The sequence below is a fragment of the Micromys minutus genome, assembly GCF_963924665.1.
Source record: "Micromys minutus genome assembly, chromosome: 22".
Taxonomy (NCBI): domain Eukaryota; kingdom Metazoa; phylum Chordata; class Mammalia; order Rodentia; family Muridae; genus Micromys; species Micromys minutus.
The window spans coordinates 17313906-17333579 of record NC_137957.1 but is presented as its reverse complement, the minus strand read 5'-3'; the positions used below and the strand labels follow the sequence as shown (position 1 = coordinate 17333579).

General features: G+C 36.5%; 1 protein-coding gene across 7 annotated transcripts in view; it reads right to left on the bottom strand.

Moving 5' to 3' along the window:
* Positions 1 to 19674, bottom strand: part of CNOT2 (CCR4-NOT transcription complex subunit 2) — an 86767-nt gene that overhangs the window by 42244 nt on the left and 24849 nt on the right. For 3 of the 7 annotated variants that reach the window (XM_080935326.1, XM_080935332.1, XM_080935329.1), the window contains exon 2: positions 15025 to 15097. In XM_080935326.1, the coding sequence (XP_080791452.1) occupies positions 15025 to 15097 (73 nt within the window). Of the gene's footprint in view, positions 1 to 3301; positions 3360 to 15024; positions 15168 to 19674 lie in introns of all 7 variants that reach the window. The other 4 variants (XM_080935327.1, XM_080935328.1, XM_080935331.1 and 1 more) reach the window with 3 other exon arrangements.

Below are 19674 nucleotides of genomic sequence, written 5' to 3'. Positions count from 1 at the left end.
TTAGTATCCTCTATTTTGTATCTAGAAAAACTCTGGACCTGTTAAGTAACCTGCTGCAGGCTATGCATTCGATACGTACACTGACAGGCTTTGATCTAATCGATTAACCGTTTCCCCTTTAGCCACCATAGTAGACCCATAATCAAACATAAATACAACTTCTCCTTTATAGTGTCTTCATAAAATATGAATAGTGTTAAGAGTCAACATAATCATCAACAAAAAGGTCCTTATTTTGTGATGAGCAACAAAGACAGTAAGGTAGCAGCTACAATCACATATTACTACAAAAAAACCACTGTACAAAATGATGGGCTGATTATACACCAGAGACAACAGTCTATAAAACACCAATCATATCAATTTTTTAAAAATTCACATTAATTTTGGCATTAAAATTAAACAAACAGTACTACATTAATTTAAAATAACCGCTGCTGGGCATAGACTTCAGGAGGCAGAAAAAAGAGAGGCCTGAATTTGACCCCCCCAAAAAAAATTTTTTAAACTGAGTCTGATTCTCAGCACTGTGAGACTAAGGAGATGGGGAGGGGGTGGGGGAGAGAGACTGAGGGAGATGACAGAAGAGAGGATGGGGTGAGGATGTGAGGAAAAAGTAAGAGAAAATTACCCAAGGAGAACTTCAAGTAGAAATGAATACAAAAATTAACAAATACTGATTTTCTAAATTCCAAATAAACTATAGTATTACTTTCTAGAGTTGGTTGAATTTAATCCTTCAAGAAATTAAGATGACTGTAACTAAACACTAAATTTCAATATGAAGCTAATAATCCAAACAAGTAAGACATATCTAGAAAGTGGAGACGATCTACTATGGCTTCTTTTTGTTGTCATAAAACCAGTTGTCCTATCACAGTAATCAGAGACAGCTGAGTTCACTGTGTGGATGCTTCTGCAGCCCCTATCCTCAAGTTTTTGGCATGCCTAACAAAAAATGGCCTTGTCTCAAAACAGACAAAAACCCAGAAAAGAACAAAAACGTCTAGACAAACAGCACCACAGACAGACAGACATACCCACCAAGCCCAAATTTGCACTAGCATGTTTCTCTGTTTCCGGGGCACACATGTGTTTCTCCTGCTGTGGAATTTGCACTGGGAGTGCTCAGGGTGTGGAGAGAATGGCAAACCTCTCTCTTATGTTTATGGGGTACGTTGGCAAGTCAATCTGATTGCTGATACAGATTTTAACTTGCTTGGACAGCTCAATAGACTCCACAAACACACAGGTTCTCTCCTGTCTACCAACTAAGAAAAAGGTATACAAACAACAAATTTATCCAGCTTTACCAAGAAGAATAGCACTGGAAACTATTCATGAGGAGCCTGTCAGATTAAATCTTACTGCACAGGTGCCTAAATTCCAGGTCATTAAAACTATGTGAAATACTGTACTGTTGAGATTTTCAACCAGCTATCTTGATTCTCAACTATTACAAATAATTCTATTAATTTGAGAACCCCCTCCCAAATTTCAGCCAAAAACTAGTTCTAATTTCTGAGGCAAATTACTAGCCTAGAAATCACAGTAAACAATGTCATTGTTTTAGTAAATGTAAAACAGTCAATAAATAGGTAACAATGGGGAAAGAAATGCTGAAGGTGGGCTGGAGAGATGACTCAGTGGTTAAGAGCACTGGTTGTTCTTCCAGAGGTCCTGAGTTCAAGTCCCAACAACCACATGTAGCTCACAACCATCTGTAATGAGATCTGATGCGCTCTTCTGGTGTCTCTGGAGACAGCTACAGTGTACTTATATAAATAAGTAAATCTAAAAGAGAGAGAGACAGACAGACAGAGAGAGAGACAGAGAGAGATGCTGAAGATGGCAAGGGAGGAAATACAGGAAACTTCACGGAAAGGTGCTCTGCTGGAAACCTAGAACCTTGGCAAACACCAGTGCTTTATAATTTTAGAGAATGCATGTCTTAATAGTCTTTTCCAAGGGTTTCAGAAATAGCATGTATATTTTAGAATAAAAAATATAAATGGAAAATTTGTCCAAGGTCTGAAAGCAAAGGTAAAAAGAGACAATGTTCTGAATCTGAAACTTGGCATCTGGTGACTGGATGGCATTTCAAACAGATATGCCATAGAAGTTCGTGTACTCAGGAAAGCATTAACCAAAATGCCTCTTCCTAAAATCTGGTCATGATTCAAAGTAAATAAACTCACTTTGTGGGTTTTTTTTTTTAATGTTTCACATTTTCTTAATTTTTACTTATCAATAAGCCTTATACAGGTCCAAATCATAAACACATTGAAAGAAAAATGTAATAATGTTAATCTGTGGGAGAAAGGGTGTGGTCCGTCTATCCACTAAAGAATCAACTCTAACTACTATTGTAAGAAGCTGATTGGAAACCTTATAGGACAGCCTTACTTACTCAGTACTTTCTCCTTAAATACAGAGTATAAAACTAGAAAACAAAAATGAAAGGACAAGTAATCAGCAAAAAAGCTTCTAAATTTAGAATACAAAACAAGCCCTCTAAGCAACAAAAAGATACTGTTTCAAGTATTTTAAGGCATTTCTTAAAGGGAGTGGGGAAACTGTTCTGATACTTTGCTGAAGTGTTTCCACATGGCTCTCAGAAAAAGTAAAGCTTTAGAACTTAAAGGAGATAAACCATTAAAAAAATTGTGTTTTAAAGATCGTAACAGGAAGAAAATACTTCAACTATCCTAGGTCTTAGGAAAAATACAATTGTTTTCTTGGTTTTAATTTCAAATAAATGTCTTTGTGTGCTCAAGAATCTGCAGGTCACAAGATATGAAATACAGGAAACAAACACTCTTCCAAAGCATTTGCTGAACTGTGATGGCATGCCTTAACTGCACCCTTCTTACTTTTGTTACTGTTTCAAACCCAGAATGGCAGAATGGCCCAGGCCTCCTGTCATGATTGCAAAGGAAAACACATTTGGAATTTCTCTTGTGGGGAGTCAAACCACAACTACCTGTTCAACACCCCAGGAAAGACAGCACACACTTAAAGCTGGTAGAAGCTTTAAGAAACTTTAAGAGACGTGTCACCTCATGAGACTAGTAGGCCAAACTAGTGGCCTATGAATTTGTCTTTCCTGTTTTCTTAGCTTCTTTTCTGAACATGAAACTTTTATATAATAATTTACACAATAGCTTTATGAAGAAAACACACACACACAAAAGCCATTTCTAAACAAAATGACTCACTGACAAGACGGCCCCACCCACCCTCAAAATACCAATGAATAATATAACACTGTTAACCCCAGCTTTCCCCGCCACATACTTACCTGTGCAACTTCTTTCAACATTTGCTACTCTGGGGATGGGAAAGCTCAGAGCTGGAGGCTGAAGTGAAGAAGGAAAGGTTGGAGGGTGAGCCATGGCACCAGCCCCACACTAGGAGCTCCCCTGAGATATTACAGCAGGGTTGACACCATAGCTCTGAAGTTCAAACTCCAGCAAACGATAAGAAAGGAGTCCAACCAGAACATGATAAACGATGGGATTCTTCTGCTCTTTGAAAAATAAGGAAATCACGCTATAAAGATCTGAATGTCCAGTTTTAACATTATGACTCCCTGTTTATCTTTTTATATTACCCAACCCCAGAACCATCTTTCAGACTGCTTCAAAATACTAATTAAAACAATCAAAAAAGGGTAAAGCTCTGAACACTTTCCCAAAATATGAAGGATAGGGCTTACCTGGCCTTCGGGAAATCATGCTAGTAAAGTATGTTCAAGTATGCTGCCTAGCCGCTCCTTACATACTCCTGTTCTGAGCATTCAACATTAACTCTATGCTCTCATTATGTTAACAACATCAGTCAACACAATGAGAGGTGGGTTACATAGACAGAACCAGTGAACTCTTAAAAATGAGAGACCTTTTGGTTTAATTATATTCCCTGGGAAAAAATTAATTCCTTAAGTGTTTCTATGTTGACAGAAAAACAAATACGGACCTGTCCACCAGAGAGTCACTTTAATCAAATAATATTAAAATACTTTAAGCACTGCAGAGGCTGAGGTAGGAGGGTCACTGTAAATTTGACACCAGCATTTTAAAACAATCTGATGACAGAGATGAGATTTTTTTAAATAAAATATTAAATTTACTCACATTGGGGGAAAGAGTGCTAGAGACTGAACCCAGGGCTGTGCACATGCTAGGCAAGTGTTTCATCACTGAACTATATCCCACCCTAGTGAAAATTTACATTTTCCCCCACATGTGTTTAATAATATAGAAGCTAAATGATTAAGAAATAAATGCATTTTATTATACATGTGCTATTTCAAAATGAGAATCAATAACATGGCTATCACTGAAGATCAGGTTATTCAAAAATTTTTGTATTTAATCCTGAATTGGGTGTAGTGCAGTTAAAAATGCAGACTATTCCTTCAATGAAGGAAGACATTTTAAAACTCATCTAAATATTTGGTCACATAAATGAATTTAGCGAATGTTTATTCAGCATCTGCTATGTCAAGTTCTAGATGATGCATACCACACTTCAGAATGTTCTCTACAGAGCAGAGAGCACTGCAAATAAAGGCAGTAGAGACAATTTAAAGTGCCTGTCTGCACCAGTACAGGCTCCTCCCCTGTGGCCTACCCTCTGTTACCTCAATTCCCTTTGCTCTACTACTCCCCCCTCCTTTTCCTATGCTCCTGTTACACTGTCCTCCTCCTTTGGCAGCTCAGATACAGGACACCCCAGTGTAAAGACTTGGTACTTACTGACTCCCCCAGAAAGACCCAGCTTCACCTATTTCAGTTGTTCAATCCCTTGCCTGCCTACTTACATTAAGTCATACTACTTGGTTTTTGTTGCTGTTATTTTGTGTTTTACCTAGTTCTTATGTCTTTAATAACACCAATGTCATGTCACATACACTAGGGAATGTCTCCTGATTTTGGCTTGAATGTTTTCTATAACCAGACTGAAATACGCATTTGAATGCTTCATCATCACGAAAGTGTTATGCCATTCTTGTGTTTCCAATATGCTAATGTATATGATACAGGTGGTGTTAGCCTGACCTTGGTTAAGTTGGTACATTGACCGGTAAACTACTACAGCATAAAAAATAGTGTCTGCATATTGGAAGAGCCAGGGAAATTATTACACTGATAAGAGCTTTATTTGTATGTGATGCTGCTTTTACTAAAAGCAAACAAACCTTGAGGTGTAATTACAGGGTAAACTGCAATTTATTGCAATAAACAAGAAAAGAAGTACTTAATCTCCTGTAAGTTTTTACCTTTTACCTTTGAATTAGAACTTCAAAACATTTAAGGCATACAGGATAACACCATGGTGACAACCAACAGTGACTGGGGAAGGATGGCATCCACCATACATACTGCAACACTGCTACTTACTGCCCTCCCTGCTACAGCTGTTCATGCAAGTGCTTCTGTGGAGTAAACCAGTAGAAGCCCTCATGAATGGGAACAGTGTCAATGGCTGCACAACAGCCAGCGCACACCTGCAGAGATGAGAGCAATGTCTCACTTCTTATTCTGCTATCGCATTGTTAAAGAATTACCTCAGTGCTGTTAAACAGGCAGAAAGGATCTAAACCTCCCTATGCCAAATTCCAGACCTTAGCATTTCTTATCTTAATGGGAAGTAGGAAAATGCAAAGAAAATGGCTTGTTGGGTTTTTGTTTGTTTGTTTGTTTTGTTTTTTTTGTTTTTTTTTTTTGCTTTAAGTTAAAGAGACAGGACATGACAACTTGGATTTTATTTATCAATCTGTAGTATGTTTCTTTCCAAATAATATTTTTAAGTGCACAGATCTGGTGTGACAATTTTGAATTGTGTATTATATAGTGTCTTTTACAACAGAAAACATCTGAGCCAAAATCGTTAACACAAAATCTTATTCCTACTGTTCAGAAAGATTCATCTAGCTTCTCAACTAATTTGTCATGTCAAAGAATGAAATATTAAGACTTTCAGTCCAACCAGGATGGACTAACAGGAAAAATCTCTTCTCCCAAACAGTTTAAAAATGGACAAAATACAGAAGCAAAAAGATTGGTAGGTCTTACTCTCTTTAAAAAAGCAAAACAGAAAATATACTAGCGATAGTTCTCAGACATGGGGCAACAACTGACCTTCCTAGCTGACTCAATGATTTTTCAGACTGTTAATGAGAAGGAGGGAGCCTGGTGGGTAAAGTACCCAAACCAGAAAATTAGAGCTCAGTCAGTCAGGGTAGTCCAAGGCATTTGAAGTATGCAAGCTGAAACGCTACACAGGATGAGGAGCACAGAGACAGCTCAGAGAACTGAAGAAGGAAGATTCAAGTTTTCGGTGCAGGAGAGATCAGCAAGCATGGAAAGAAGCCACGCAAGCGGGAGAGCCACCAGAAAGAAAAAGAAGCCCATCCTAAAGGCTGCCACTGGAGTACACACTACGTCTGTTCCCAGAAGCCAGAGCAGAGAAGCACTAATTCAGGGGACAAAAAATACTAGCTTAGTAGTTGAAAAAAACCAGCCCTACCTAAAATCTGTTGTTTCTCTTTAATGATTTTTTAAAAGGGCAGAGGTAGAGAAAGAGAAGGGTCTCACAAGGATCAGATGTTCCTAAGTAATGTAACTCCATCCCTAGTAAGCCTCAAGAATTTTAACACAAATACTAAAAAATATATAAGACAACAAAACTCTGGGGAAGGCACAACTATGCTAAGGAGTAGTGATATCCGTCAGAGCGGAGAACAGGTAGGAAAACCTTCAAACACCGACAGAAACATTCTACGGATTCCAATGACTCAGATGTCACAATCCATGGACAGTGAATCAAATGCTATGTGCAAAAGAAGGCAGAAGACCGACTAGCACACTAAGTCAGAGCATGAAGGTGCAGGGCTCAAAGAGCCACTTAAGAAAACATGCAAGGGTAAGGAGTAGTGAACTGGGAAATGGAGGGAGACACAGAACAAAGCATAAAAAACATTCGAGGAAGGAACAAAATGAACGAACAAACAAAACAAAAAAACCAAAGAAACACACACAAAAAAAATCTTTGATAAAAACGATAAACAAAAGAAATTCCAAGCTTTGGAGTCATGAAGAAAATTATGTCAGAACCAAAACCATACATTAAAAAATTTTCATAATAAAACAGAATGTTCTTAATCCTTAACAGTATCCACAGAAAAAGATATATACCAACAACATTTTTTTCACTAGAAATAAGTCAGAAAGCAGTGCAGTGTCGTCTCGAATACTGTCTGGTTGGCAGACTGACTGGGTCCTACAGCACAGGCATGGCATCCCCATCTGCCTGCTTCAATCCCGAGTACTGGGGTTACAGGTCTGCACCGCCATGCCTGGTTGGCATCCGATTTTTAAGGTGTTAAAAGAGAAACTACCAATTTTCAATTTCTTACTGAGCAAAAATATTTTTTAAATGAGGGTAAAATAAATTTTGACACACAGGATGAATCCCAACATAATTCATCACTATCACAAGTGCATTTAAAAGAAAACTATTTTTAGTCTAAAAAAAGAAAAAAGGTTACCCAGGGGGCTGGAGAGATGGCTCAATGGTTAAGAGCACTGACTGCTCTTCCAGAGGTCCTGAGTTCAATTCCCAGCAATCACACAGTGGCTCACAATTATCTGTAATAAGATCTGATGCCCTCTTCTGGTGTCTGAAGATAGCTACAGTGTATATATAACATATACATATATAATATATATACATATATACATATACATATATAATAATTTTTTTCAGAAAGAAAAGGGTACCGCAAGCAAAACATTAAAAGGGTTAAGAAGAGAAAGAAATGGGGGAGAAAAAATAGGAAAGAAAAAGAATAGACAGGAAAGGTAGAAAATTAAGGGGAAAAAGAAGTTAAAGTATTAAATTATGGATATTGAAAAGCAGAAAACCAAAGTTACTCCTCAAGCAATAAATAATGAAAGTATGTAACAGAGATGTAATGGCAAAGTGTTTCCTTAAAAGTGAGCTTCTAGTCAGAGCCAGAATACAAACATATCCAATAGCATTCTCGGACGGAAATACATGAGTGAAGCAGTCAAAAGTAATAAGCATGAACATTTCCAGAATTAATGGACTGCTGAACACAGAAGGGAAAACAGGAAAATACAGAACCCCAAAACATTTTGAACACAAACAAATAACTGGCCTCATACTAACTATATGTTCTAGCCACAAAGAGATTACAGGAAAACTCAACAGAAAATAACATGAAAAGCTTGATGCATATCTGGGTCAGCTGGGTTATACAGTGATAACTTGTCTCAAAGTCAACTTATGATCAAGAAGTGGGAAACCAATGAAATACCCTTGCAACGATTCTTTGCCACATAAATATATGTCTATATAAATAAAGGACCACATCAACATCCCAAAAATAGTGACTACCTAAAGCTTTCCCTTAAGGTAAGTAACTAAAGATTCTCAACAATTTCTTTTCAATGATTTATCAGAAATACTGGTCAATTTAGAAATGCTAGTCATGGGCTGGAGAGATGGCTTTGAGGCTAAAAGCACTGGTTGCTCTTCCAGAGGACCTGAGTTCCATTCCCAGCAACCACACAGTGGCTCACAACCATCTGTAATACAATCCGATGCCCTCTTGTGGTGTGTCTGTAGACAGCAACAGTGTACTCACATACAATAAATAAATCCTTAAGAAAAAGAAATGCTAGTCACAAAATGAAACTATTTTTTTCCAAATGACTTCTACGAAAACACAAAACTACTGACAAATTTTAAGAACAAGCTTTGCAACAGTGATAGATATAAAGCCCAATTTTTAAAAACTAGCTATTTTGATTTAACAGTAGCATCTACACAATGTACTCTTTTGGTGTACCATTTACAACCACAAATCAAAGTATCTAACTGTAAATATGAATGAATTTAAAGGTATGTTTAAAAAGTAAGAATTTGAGAAAAATATAGATAGGAAGAAAAAGATCACCCTCTCCAGAGTCAAAACAATTTCATTCATAAACTTGAGGAATTTTTAGTTGAGAATGTCTTTAAAAATAGTCAAAATGTGTCACAGAGTGAATTATCAAAGTTAAGACTAAGACCAAGGTTAATGATATAAATACAACAATTTGAAAACAGTACCATTTACAAGCATTCACATAACCAAACCCAACATGTGCTTCTGACAGAAGGCAGGTAACAGTTACAGCAGGACTGACTGGATGGAAAGGATGCTGGATTCCTACCTCACACAGTCCATTTCAGATAGATTAAAGTTAACATGAAGGGGAGAATTTAACATGTGTAAAAGGCTATGTGAAAGTATGTCTATTCTCAACATAGGGAAACATGTCTCAGATCCTAGCTCAATGGACTTTGACATTCAGTGTCTGACAAACACTAATCATGTGGACGAACTCAAACTAGTATCCTCTCAAACATACTCTTAAAAGTCCTCTTGGGAATTGACTATTCGAGAAATTTGAAGTATTAACTTATCAGATAACTTCCCAGTTTCATAAAGTCTGTCTTTTATTATTTTCATTCAATGTCTGAAAACATAGCTTGTCTTCTGAGACACTGCTGGCTCTATTCACCCTCCCAGTTCTGAGAGCCTCTCTTCCCAAGCTGCTGTCCACATATTGCACTATTTGAATTCCAGTCTTTAAAGGTAGGGAGCACTTTTAGAGTCTTCTCACATTCGGTAACAGAGCTAGGCTGCACCATTTACTTTAACCTTCCCTGGATCTCTTAAGAGTTATGGAACAGATTTGACAAAAGAAACCTATTCTGATGTCACAGTATCTACTCACACTGAAGAGTGAGCATCTGTAGGCACTCTGTGTGCCTCTATCCTACCACTGACAATGAGTTGCATCTAGGGCAGCTTTTTTTTAAACTCCAAATAAATAAATGGATGGATGGATGGATGGATGGACGGACGGACGGACGGACAGATGCCCATGGGGAATTTTGTTTGTTTTCATCTAATTTCATCCTGGGGTTCCCAAAGATGCCATCACACCAATTTTATTTGAAACATTTTAATGGGATTTGGTATGGCTATTTAGCAAAGCCTAGGGTCTAAATTCCCAAAAGGAAGCCAATCACAAAATAAATACAATGTGTGCCATCCGATACTTTTTATCTTTGGAAACAAAATAGTATGATACCATTTACACTATCACTGTAAGACATTTGGCCTAAAGACATACTTAGCAGACTTTTTGATCCTGGGGAGCTATTACACATACACACATACCAAGACACTAAGGGTGGGCCACAAACCATGCATTTTATTACAAACAAACATGTTTTCTAGAAAATAAATGCCATGGGGCATTTGAGATGGCTCAGTGGGTAAAGACACTTGCCACAGAGCCTGAATTCAATAGCCAAGAGAATGTTAGTATTAAAGAATCAACTCTGGCAAGCTGTCGCCTGACCTCAACAACACATGCATTATGTTATGTGTAAGCACACATGCAGCAAGCATGCAGGATTAAGCAAATACGATAAAAATAATTTTAAAAAACACCCTTGATGTCATTTTATGATTTCAGAAGGAAACATGTTTGCATTGAATACAAAGAAAGGCTACCAAGAGAACCCTGAGGAACTTGGGAATTCATTTAACCTGCTGTTACATTTAGCCAGAGAAACATGGGAAAGGAGGTAGGTAGCCAAAAAATACCAAGGTGTACTTTGCAATCTAGGTTATAAATTCCAAGTGACTTCTGATATGGAAACAGTGTCTGTGGCAGGAACAGCAAACAGCCTTACACTACGCCACTACTATTACTATTATTCTGCACCACCCCATTAGCAGCTCAATAATTATGTGCAAAGGAACCAAATATAAAATTCTTCATTTTTATCCCACTCTATTGCTCTGTATCTCTGACCAGGGACAATACTTAGGGCCCACTGTTAGCAAGATTTACAAGAGCTAAGAGGAGAATACTATGAAGAAGTTCACTAGATTTAGTCTTGTGTGATTCATTTTTTTATCTCCTCACTCTTACTTACCTTCATTCTACACCAAACAGCAACAAGGACTAAAGCCTACCTCTATTATTATTCTAGGCACCAGTACTGTTAAGTACTCATTAAAAAAAAAAATGTGTACAGATTTTTTTTCTACCAAGTGGTCTCTGATATTTACTGCTTATCAATATCTTACATATTCAAAGATGCACAGATGTTCGTGTTTCTAAACACATTAAAAGTACCCAAAGGAAGCCCCAAAAACTAGTACAGCTAAGACTCTAAGACATCATCAACTAGCCAAAGTTGTATGTGGCCTGCAGACAGACTTCATGCTGACATAAAAATTAAACCACGCTTCCATGGCTTATACTTACATTTCATGCAGTATAAAATGTTAGTCTGTATACAGTAATGCTTAAAATTACCAAGTAGAAACACTCCTTCCTAACCACTTATGTGTTTACTAATTAGATTAATTTTTACTTCATAGTGCACTGTCAAGTGTTACGTGTTTACCTTGGGAAAGTGTCTGAAGGTTAAGTGGGCTAAAAGCTCGTTTTTCCTACTCAAAAGAGTAGAATGGAAGGGATAGCTTGTCAAAATACTGCCATAAAGCAGCATGTGTATATAAATACCAAAGCCTACATACACAATAAAAAACACATATAAAAAGGAGTGAAATGCCAACCTCAAATTAATGATTACTTCTGAAAAAGAAATGAGATATAACACTATCTCCATAATATAAGAAACTGAAGATACACAGTCAAGAAAAAAACAAAACACACAGGATCTGCATCTGCATTCCTCCTCGTCAGAAAAGATCACAAAGCCACCACCGCCGTGAACATTCATACTGGACTTAGTGGTTTTTTTCTTAAACATTTTTATGAGGAAAATTAATTTTTATTGCTAAAAGACAAATGAAAGGAAGGTTGCATTCAGTGAACAGTCTTGGAAATCTCACTAGGAGACAGCCAGCACATTTCCCTGTTTCCTCCTCAGTTTTTCTACTGTAATTTTATTCAAATAATATTCAGTGAACATCTACCTGTATAGCAGGTACCATGTTAGGTACTGGTGGTGCCAAAACAAACGGATGCGGCTGTGGCTTTCAACAGGCTGACTCCATCCACACAGAATCACTTGCTATCCTGCAGTTCTCTATGATGATGGAAAGGTCTAATGTGCACTGGTCAGCACAGCAGTCACTAGCAGAAGTATGCACTATGTATTTAAAATGTGCCTTGCATGGTTGGCAAACTAAAAATGTAACATCATTTAACTTAAATGAGTTTAAGTAGCCATTTGTAGTTCCTGTCTATGGAACAGAGCAGCAGTGTAAGTGTATAGGAAACTGAAAGAAAATAGATGGCTGTTAGGAGCTAAGGCCAACACTAATGTACAAGTATATAGGATTTGAGAGCAATAGGAAAAAAAGCCCTGAGTCCATTACAGGGAAGCTTCTGAAAAAATAAAAATCAAATTATTGAGTCATGAAGAAAGGATACTATTCCTTAAGAGATCCAAATTATTAAAAGCTTGGGGTACAAGGCACGTGAAACGTTAAAGCAGCTTTTAATTACTAAATAGTCAAACCCAGCAAAGGCAGTTAAAGAAGAAGTATTAAGGGCATAAATACAGATAAAAATCATGTGGAGGAATACAACCCAAAAAAATCAAATTAGGTGCCATGTTTCAAGCTCGAGTATCAGAGAAAACCACCACTGAGTCAAAGTGGTAATTAAGATGATTTAAATGTACACATGCTCATCACTGTGGCAGAATGTGTAAATTATAGAAAGAATAAATATAGAAAAAAGGTAAAACTGACATAATGTCCACTTTCTTATAGAAGCTTGATAACTATTCAAAAAGGACAGCTTTCCTACACTAGTTATCTACTTCGTTCAAATGCCTAAGTGAGCTTACTGACAGACAAGACATACAAAGTCAATACTGCCACAAAAAAAATCAGTATTTCAACTCCTGTGTAACTCAAAGTCTATGAGGTCTATATGCAAATGAGAATTGGAGAAATATTTTTTGTTAATCTCAAACAGTAGGCAATAATCAGGCTGCTTAAAGAAACAAATTCCAGAACCAAAAGCCCTCAAATAAATGAAGTTATATAGACACAAAGAAAGTCTGCTTTAACAATGAAAACAACAAAATTCCTAGAAAGTAAAAATTTATAAATTCCAAATTAATTTCATCTTAGAATATACAAGTTACTAAGAGTTACTAAAACATACATTTTTTTACTTTTGGTGATCAACATTATGTGACTACCCCATACACTCTCAATAAAATCATCTTAAGGCTAGATATGAAACCAGCCTTCTATGCATGTTCTTTTCAGAGGAGGCTTCACAAATGAAAGAATTTTACAATCCAGACCTATTTCCGAAGATGTTTAAATACACGTTGGATACCACTATATAACAGTAAAAGGCAAATGAAAAATATTTCAGCTAGCAAAAGTCTAATAAAAAATGCATCTTCATGCAAGCTCAAAAACTTGTATTATTTGCATATTGATACTAAAATAAAGCACTTTTAGAGTAGTATAAGCAGAAATAAGGAACTCTTTATTGGCAAAATATAACTGCTTTATTCCTTTTGTGAGTATAAATTGTAGAAATGTACATGAATATTGTTTCATGACACAAATTAGCTACAATGTATAAATCAAACAAAAGTTCTATACTCACACTCTGCAAATAGTTATGAAACTGAAATATCACATAACCCATAATCATAATATTCTTGTAGTGACTTAGCAAAACCTAACAAAGATGCAAAAGCCCAAAAAGTGTAACCAAAGTCTTACAAGTACAAGCTGTTGGAAATGGTTCTGAGGTAAAAAGAGCTATATAGCAAGCACAAACAATAATTAGCAGAGGCTAGTCCAGTTTGACAACAAATCGGGAGTTATAGGAACAGTTGATTCAGCACAATCCCATTTTACTCTGGCTTATTATTCATCCATCAAGTTAGGCAAAAGCTCTGGGAAGGTCAGATAGAGAAGCATCTTCTACTGGGGATGGTGCTCCAAGACAGAACCCAAGTCTTATAACCAAAGACTCTTTGCTGACACATAGCATAGAACTCACTTTCAGTCCTCTCCACTGTTTGTGCCTTAGTATGCAGAAAGAATGGATTAATTGCACTCCATCAAATGCTGAGTGTGTGAGTAGCTTACCAAAGCTGGTGTGTCACATTAGCTGTCTTAGTCTCAAAGGACAAACTCCTGGGGTGAGAGGGAGCCATGTCTGCATAGGAAGCCTAACAACTCACTTCTGTATGAATGTACTCAGTATTTAATAGTACCTCACAACTTCATACTGGTTTCACTACCAAATGAAATGAAGTAAGTTTCCATTTAAAACTTAACTTCAAATACTATCTGTTCTTTTCTTAAAAATCACTTCAATAACACTATCTTTAACGTTCACCTTCTTTTGAAAGCTCGGGAAGAAAGAGAAATGCTAACACTTCCAGTATCTTTTGAGCATCCCTACATAATTATATTTTTTTTTAAAAAATGGATAGTTATGTAAGTAATGAAACAGGAATCTGATGTTGTAAGGACAGCATATTAATGACAAATTAAACAGAATCTGGGTCATCATATAGCCTATCAAATGCTATCTATATTTCTCTAACACTCTATTATACAAACTATAATGCCAAACTTAACATTTCATTCTTTCAGGAATATGCATAAAATACTTTACAAACTGCCTTTGAAACCAGCCAAAAATCATATATGTCAGATAATCCTAAATTTTGGCATATATGTCAGAAAAGTGTTCTGGTACTAAAATTATACATCATAAACAGGTATCATTTTGTAAAACATTCACAATTATTTCAAGCTGTTAATTTTATTATGTAATATTTAAACTTATACCACAAACTTTCAGGAGATAATATTCATTGTAATCTGTTTGTTCCAATCTATATTACGTTAAAACGGTTCGATGTATTTATGATAAATGGAGAAAAGGGAAGGAAAAGGAATCTTACCTGGTAGTTTCTTTTCTCAGATAATGTATGTCCATCAGTCCTCACCATAGAGTCGTGTCCTTTCCTCACAGTACTGGAGGCAATCAAATAGAACTGTCACTCAAGGGTCGTGTCACAGGAAGGACCGCCCACCAGTTCTCCCTCTAGAGTGGAATTATCCAAAAGCCATCAAAATTACTAACATGTAAAAATATACATAACATTAACAAAAATATTCAACATAGCACACAAAATTCAAAGAGAACAAACCCAAAAAGCAATTGTCTTAGACTCTGTCCCATCCTCCCCACTAGGTATTGAGAGCAGGCAACTAGCCCTAGGCTTTGAGGGAGATATTATCTAATATGAAAACTGTCTGTCCACAACTGCTTCCACTAGGCACAGTGCCAGACATTACACAACAGGAAGAAACATAGAACAAAAACAAAGCTAACTGAAAAACAACAACAAAACACCTTACCCCAAACTTTTTTGTGTCTTAAATATTCTCTGGTTGTTTTCCAAATAAACAATTAATTCAGATTCAGTCATTTAACTAGCTGTCCCCGCCCCACTGCCTGTACTCACAGGAATGCAAGCTATCAATGTACCCATTGACAAAGCTTGTCCCCATGTTATAAGATGGTATTTTTAAAACAATTATTAGATTAAAAATCCAATTCAGAGTTCCATCAGCATAACTGCAACAAACTGCTTTTCAGCACAGGAACTTCATACACATTACAATGGGATTAACTTTTTGGCGGGGGTGGGGAGGTAAATGATGCTCATTTTTTAACCTAGGTAAATATGCACAAAGTAAAACTGTACTGTACATGTCAGGTTAAAAATGAAGCTGAGGTAAGAATTATCAAGCTTTTTCGAAACTATATAATAAAATTCAAAAAGTTCAGAGTTAAAGATAGTTCTACAAAGAATGTATCAGATACATTTCAGTACAAATAGCCTTAATAGTATAAAACATTGACTCTTAGAAAAGTAGTATATATAGCTACTAAATAATTTTGCTATCCATTATAATTTTGCATTCAAGTTTTTTAGATATATATTTTCTATCATATGAAATGTACATTAGGACGAGACACTAAAAACATCTCATTTATAATTCATAGGTTAGATAAGGACTATGGAGATTGTTCAGTAGTTCAGAGCCTGCCTTGCAAGCCTCAGGACCATGAAGGGGCATGAAGGAGCCTTGGGTGGAAGAGGGGCAGACAATCCCTGAAGCTTACTGACCTGCCAACCAGCACAGCCCAATCAATGACCTTCCAGTTCAGTGACAGCAACTCTAATTGAGGAAGCTTCATGTGGCTCCGAAAGACACCTTCCACATCCACACTAAATCACACATTAACCCCACACACAAACTCTTTATTTTCATGTATGTTTAAAATTATGTATAAGCATGTATGTATGTGAATAGGTTTGTGATCATGGGAACAGAATATCAGGTTCCCTAGGGCTGGAGTTACAGGTGATATGAGCCATGTGACAGGGGTGCCAGGAACCAAACCCAAGTCCTCTGCAAAAGTAGTTAAGTACTGGCAGGTAACCAGTAAGGCTGGCAATTTAAAACATACAATAAAAATCTCAAACCAGTATTACTAAAAAGGACAAATACAAAGGTTTACAAATACAAATATATATCTCATAACACACACACACACACACACACACACACAATCCACTAAGAAAATAATTTTTAAATGAAAAACTAACATGTGGAGAGCTTTTGTGCAGGAATTTGACATTGGGCCAGGACAGGGAAGTAAGCTCAGGCAGGAATCTGATTTTGGGTTAGAACAAAGTAGGCTTCAGGCAGACTGGGAAAAAAAATAAACCCTCCTCAGCCTGAGAACTGGCTGGGGTCAGGTTATACAGTGTTGTCTAATTGTCTTTTCTCTTTTTAATCCTTGTTTCTGCCCTGGAGACCTGCTGACTGACTGAACTGGCTTGGTCAGCAACATCAAGAGCAAAGTATTACAAAGAATCCATATAATAAAATTACCAAGTTGCTAAAGCGATGGTTTTACTCAGTTTGACCATGCATGGTACATATGGACTGAAATACTTCAAGATGCCCAACTCTAGAGCAAAACTGTAACTGCACATTAAAAAATGTTTATGTCTCTTAAAAATAAGGGTTTACTTAACCACTAGTATATTTACTACTATAAATGTCGTCATTTAAACCGTTTGCATTTATTATTTAGTTTATGCTGTGTTTCACAGCGAACACAGAACCTTGCAAATGCTGGTCTACCACAGACCTATATCCTTGAATCAGTAATTAGGGTATTTTAAAGACAAAATTATGAAATGAACTGCTTGTCCCATAACAATAGTATAATACATATTTGGCTCGGCTGTCACAATTTTTTTTTCATTATATAGCTCCTAACCAGTAATACTGTTTGTAATGTTAGTGTGTAATGGTATTTAAAAAGTTTTAAGAGAACTAGAGAGATGGCTCAGCCGTTAAGAGCACTGACTGCTCTTCCAGAGGTCCTGAGTTCAATTCCCAGCAACCACATGGTGGCTCATAACCACCTATAATGAGCATCCGATGTCCTATTCTGGTGTGACTGAAGACAGCGACATTGTACCCACATACATGAAATAAATAAATAAATCTTTTTTTAAAAACTGGGGGGTGGGGGGCAGTGGCTACTGCCTGTTCTTCCAGGGTTCTAAGTTCAATTCCCAGCAACCACACGGTGGCTCACAACCATCTATAATGGGATCTGATGCCCTCTTCTGGTGTGTCTGAAGACAGTGACAGTGTACTCATATACATAAAATAAATAAGTCTTAAAAAAAAAGTTTTAAGATGGGCTCTATCTTACTTTAATGCTAACTGAATCCAGTGGACAATAAAAGTTGAGTCACTGGTTACAGAATAAGAATGCTTTCTCCTTAAAAATACTTCGTTTGGGTAAAATTCCTTATAATAGGACACTCTTGTATTGCGCAAATTTTATCAAAAGATACATCTAAAATCTAAAATTAAGCAAGGTAACTTTTAATACCTTTGTGCTACACAACTTTAACAGCACATCTTAATTATGCAAAAAGGACAATTAGGAATAAAATGTGTTAAGTAATACTTTAATAATATTCTTAGCAAGTATAAAAAAGAAACAGTTGTCACCACTATCTTCATTGGATGTTGTACTGAATAATGTACTGTGACAACTGACATTCAGGGAATGAAGTGACTCACAATACACATTACACATATACCCTAAGACTGTCTGGAAAAAGGGACAACTGGAGCAAGAATGTCATTGCTCCCAAAGCAGGTGTATATACTGTTCTCCCACAATGTAAAAATAAAGTAATAAAAGTATGTGTTTGCCAAATCACAAAGAAATTTTCTATTAAGCAGAAATATCTTCCATAAAAGAAAAGAAAAACTAAAAGACTAGCTTTATTCATCTACTTTAACCGGACAAAATATATGAAACAGCCATTTTGACATGTAAGCACCAGCCATTTCAGGATATGAAGAGAGCAGAACCAATGAAGTGAGCTCTATCAATGCTCCCAGGTCATTGTAAGAAGGGCAGAGTGGAAGCCAACTAGAGTTCAAGGTTCTTAAGAGGCTACACAAGTTCCAAGTTAAGACAGAGGAAACAGGCCAACTAGAATCTGCAGGGTGAATATAGACCAAGGCTTCAGCAATAAAAAAAACCCAAGGACCTCAACAGAGAATTCCTTTAATAGGAATTTAATGGATTTAAACTGACTGATGATTTGTGTCTACATATGAAAAAGCCTCAGTCTAGAGAAAAGTCTTCTGAAAACATGAACAGTAGAAACCATCCTTGAAGCTCGTGGTTTCAAGTTCAGAATGTAATGAAGGAAAGACTCAACTATCAAATCAAGTAAGGCTTTAGAAAAAATACTCTGGAGGGACCCAATTCAAACAAGATTAGCCAGATTCTAAGTAAGATACCTGCATCCTCAAGCGGTTCATCAACAGTACACAAACGAATACCACAGACTATCATAAAAGAACCCAACAATAAGTATATAGCACTCAAGAATCAGGAACCTGTAACTCATAATAAGTTGAAATTTAACAAGTGAAAATAAATTTAGCAATTAAACAAATGATGAAATTACTAGACAGGTATCACTAAATATATTCTAGATTGTCAAATAAGCATGTCAGTGCAAAGTCCGTGTGGTACTGTGACAAAAATTCCTGACAGAAAGAAACGCCACCATCTCATCTGCTTCAGTGCGGGAGCACAGATGAGAACTGGAGCAAAGCCCAGGGCCAGAGTAGAACAGACTGGCCCCCACAGACTTAAAATGGCAGCATCTTAAGAACAGAAAAGAATTACCATCAAAGTTCTCTAAAATTCAACTAAGACACCTTTTAAAAACAAAAGTAGCCATTTTAGAAGATAGCTTTAGCAATAAAAAACTAAGCATTGGCTTACTATAACTATATAATTCAATCTCCTACTTATATATCAGTTTGCAATTTATGTTCACATCAAAACCAGTACATGAATGCTCATATTAATAAAGGTATATAATTCTTAGTAAATGACTAAAATGATTATTTCAATGGTAAAATGTTATTCAACAATAAAACAGAACTACTTAGTAATTTAGGCAACATGGACAAATCATCAA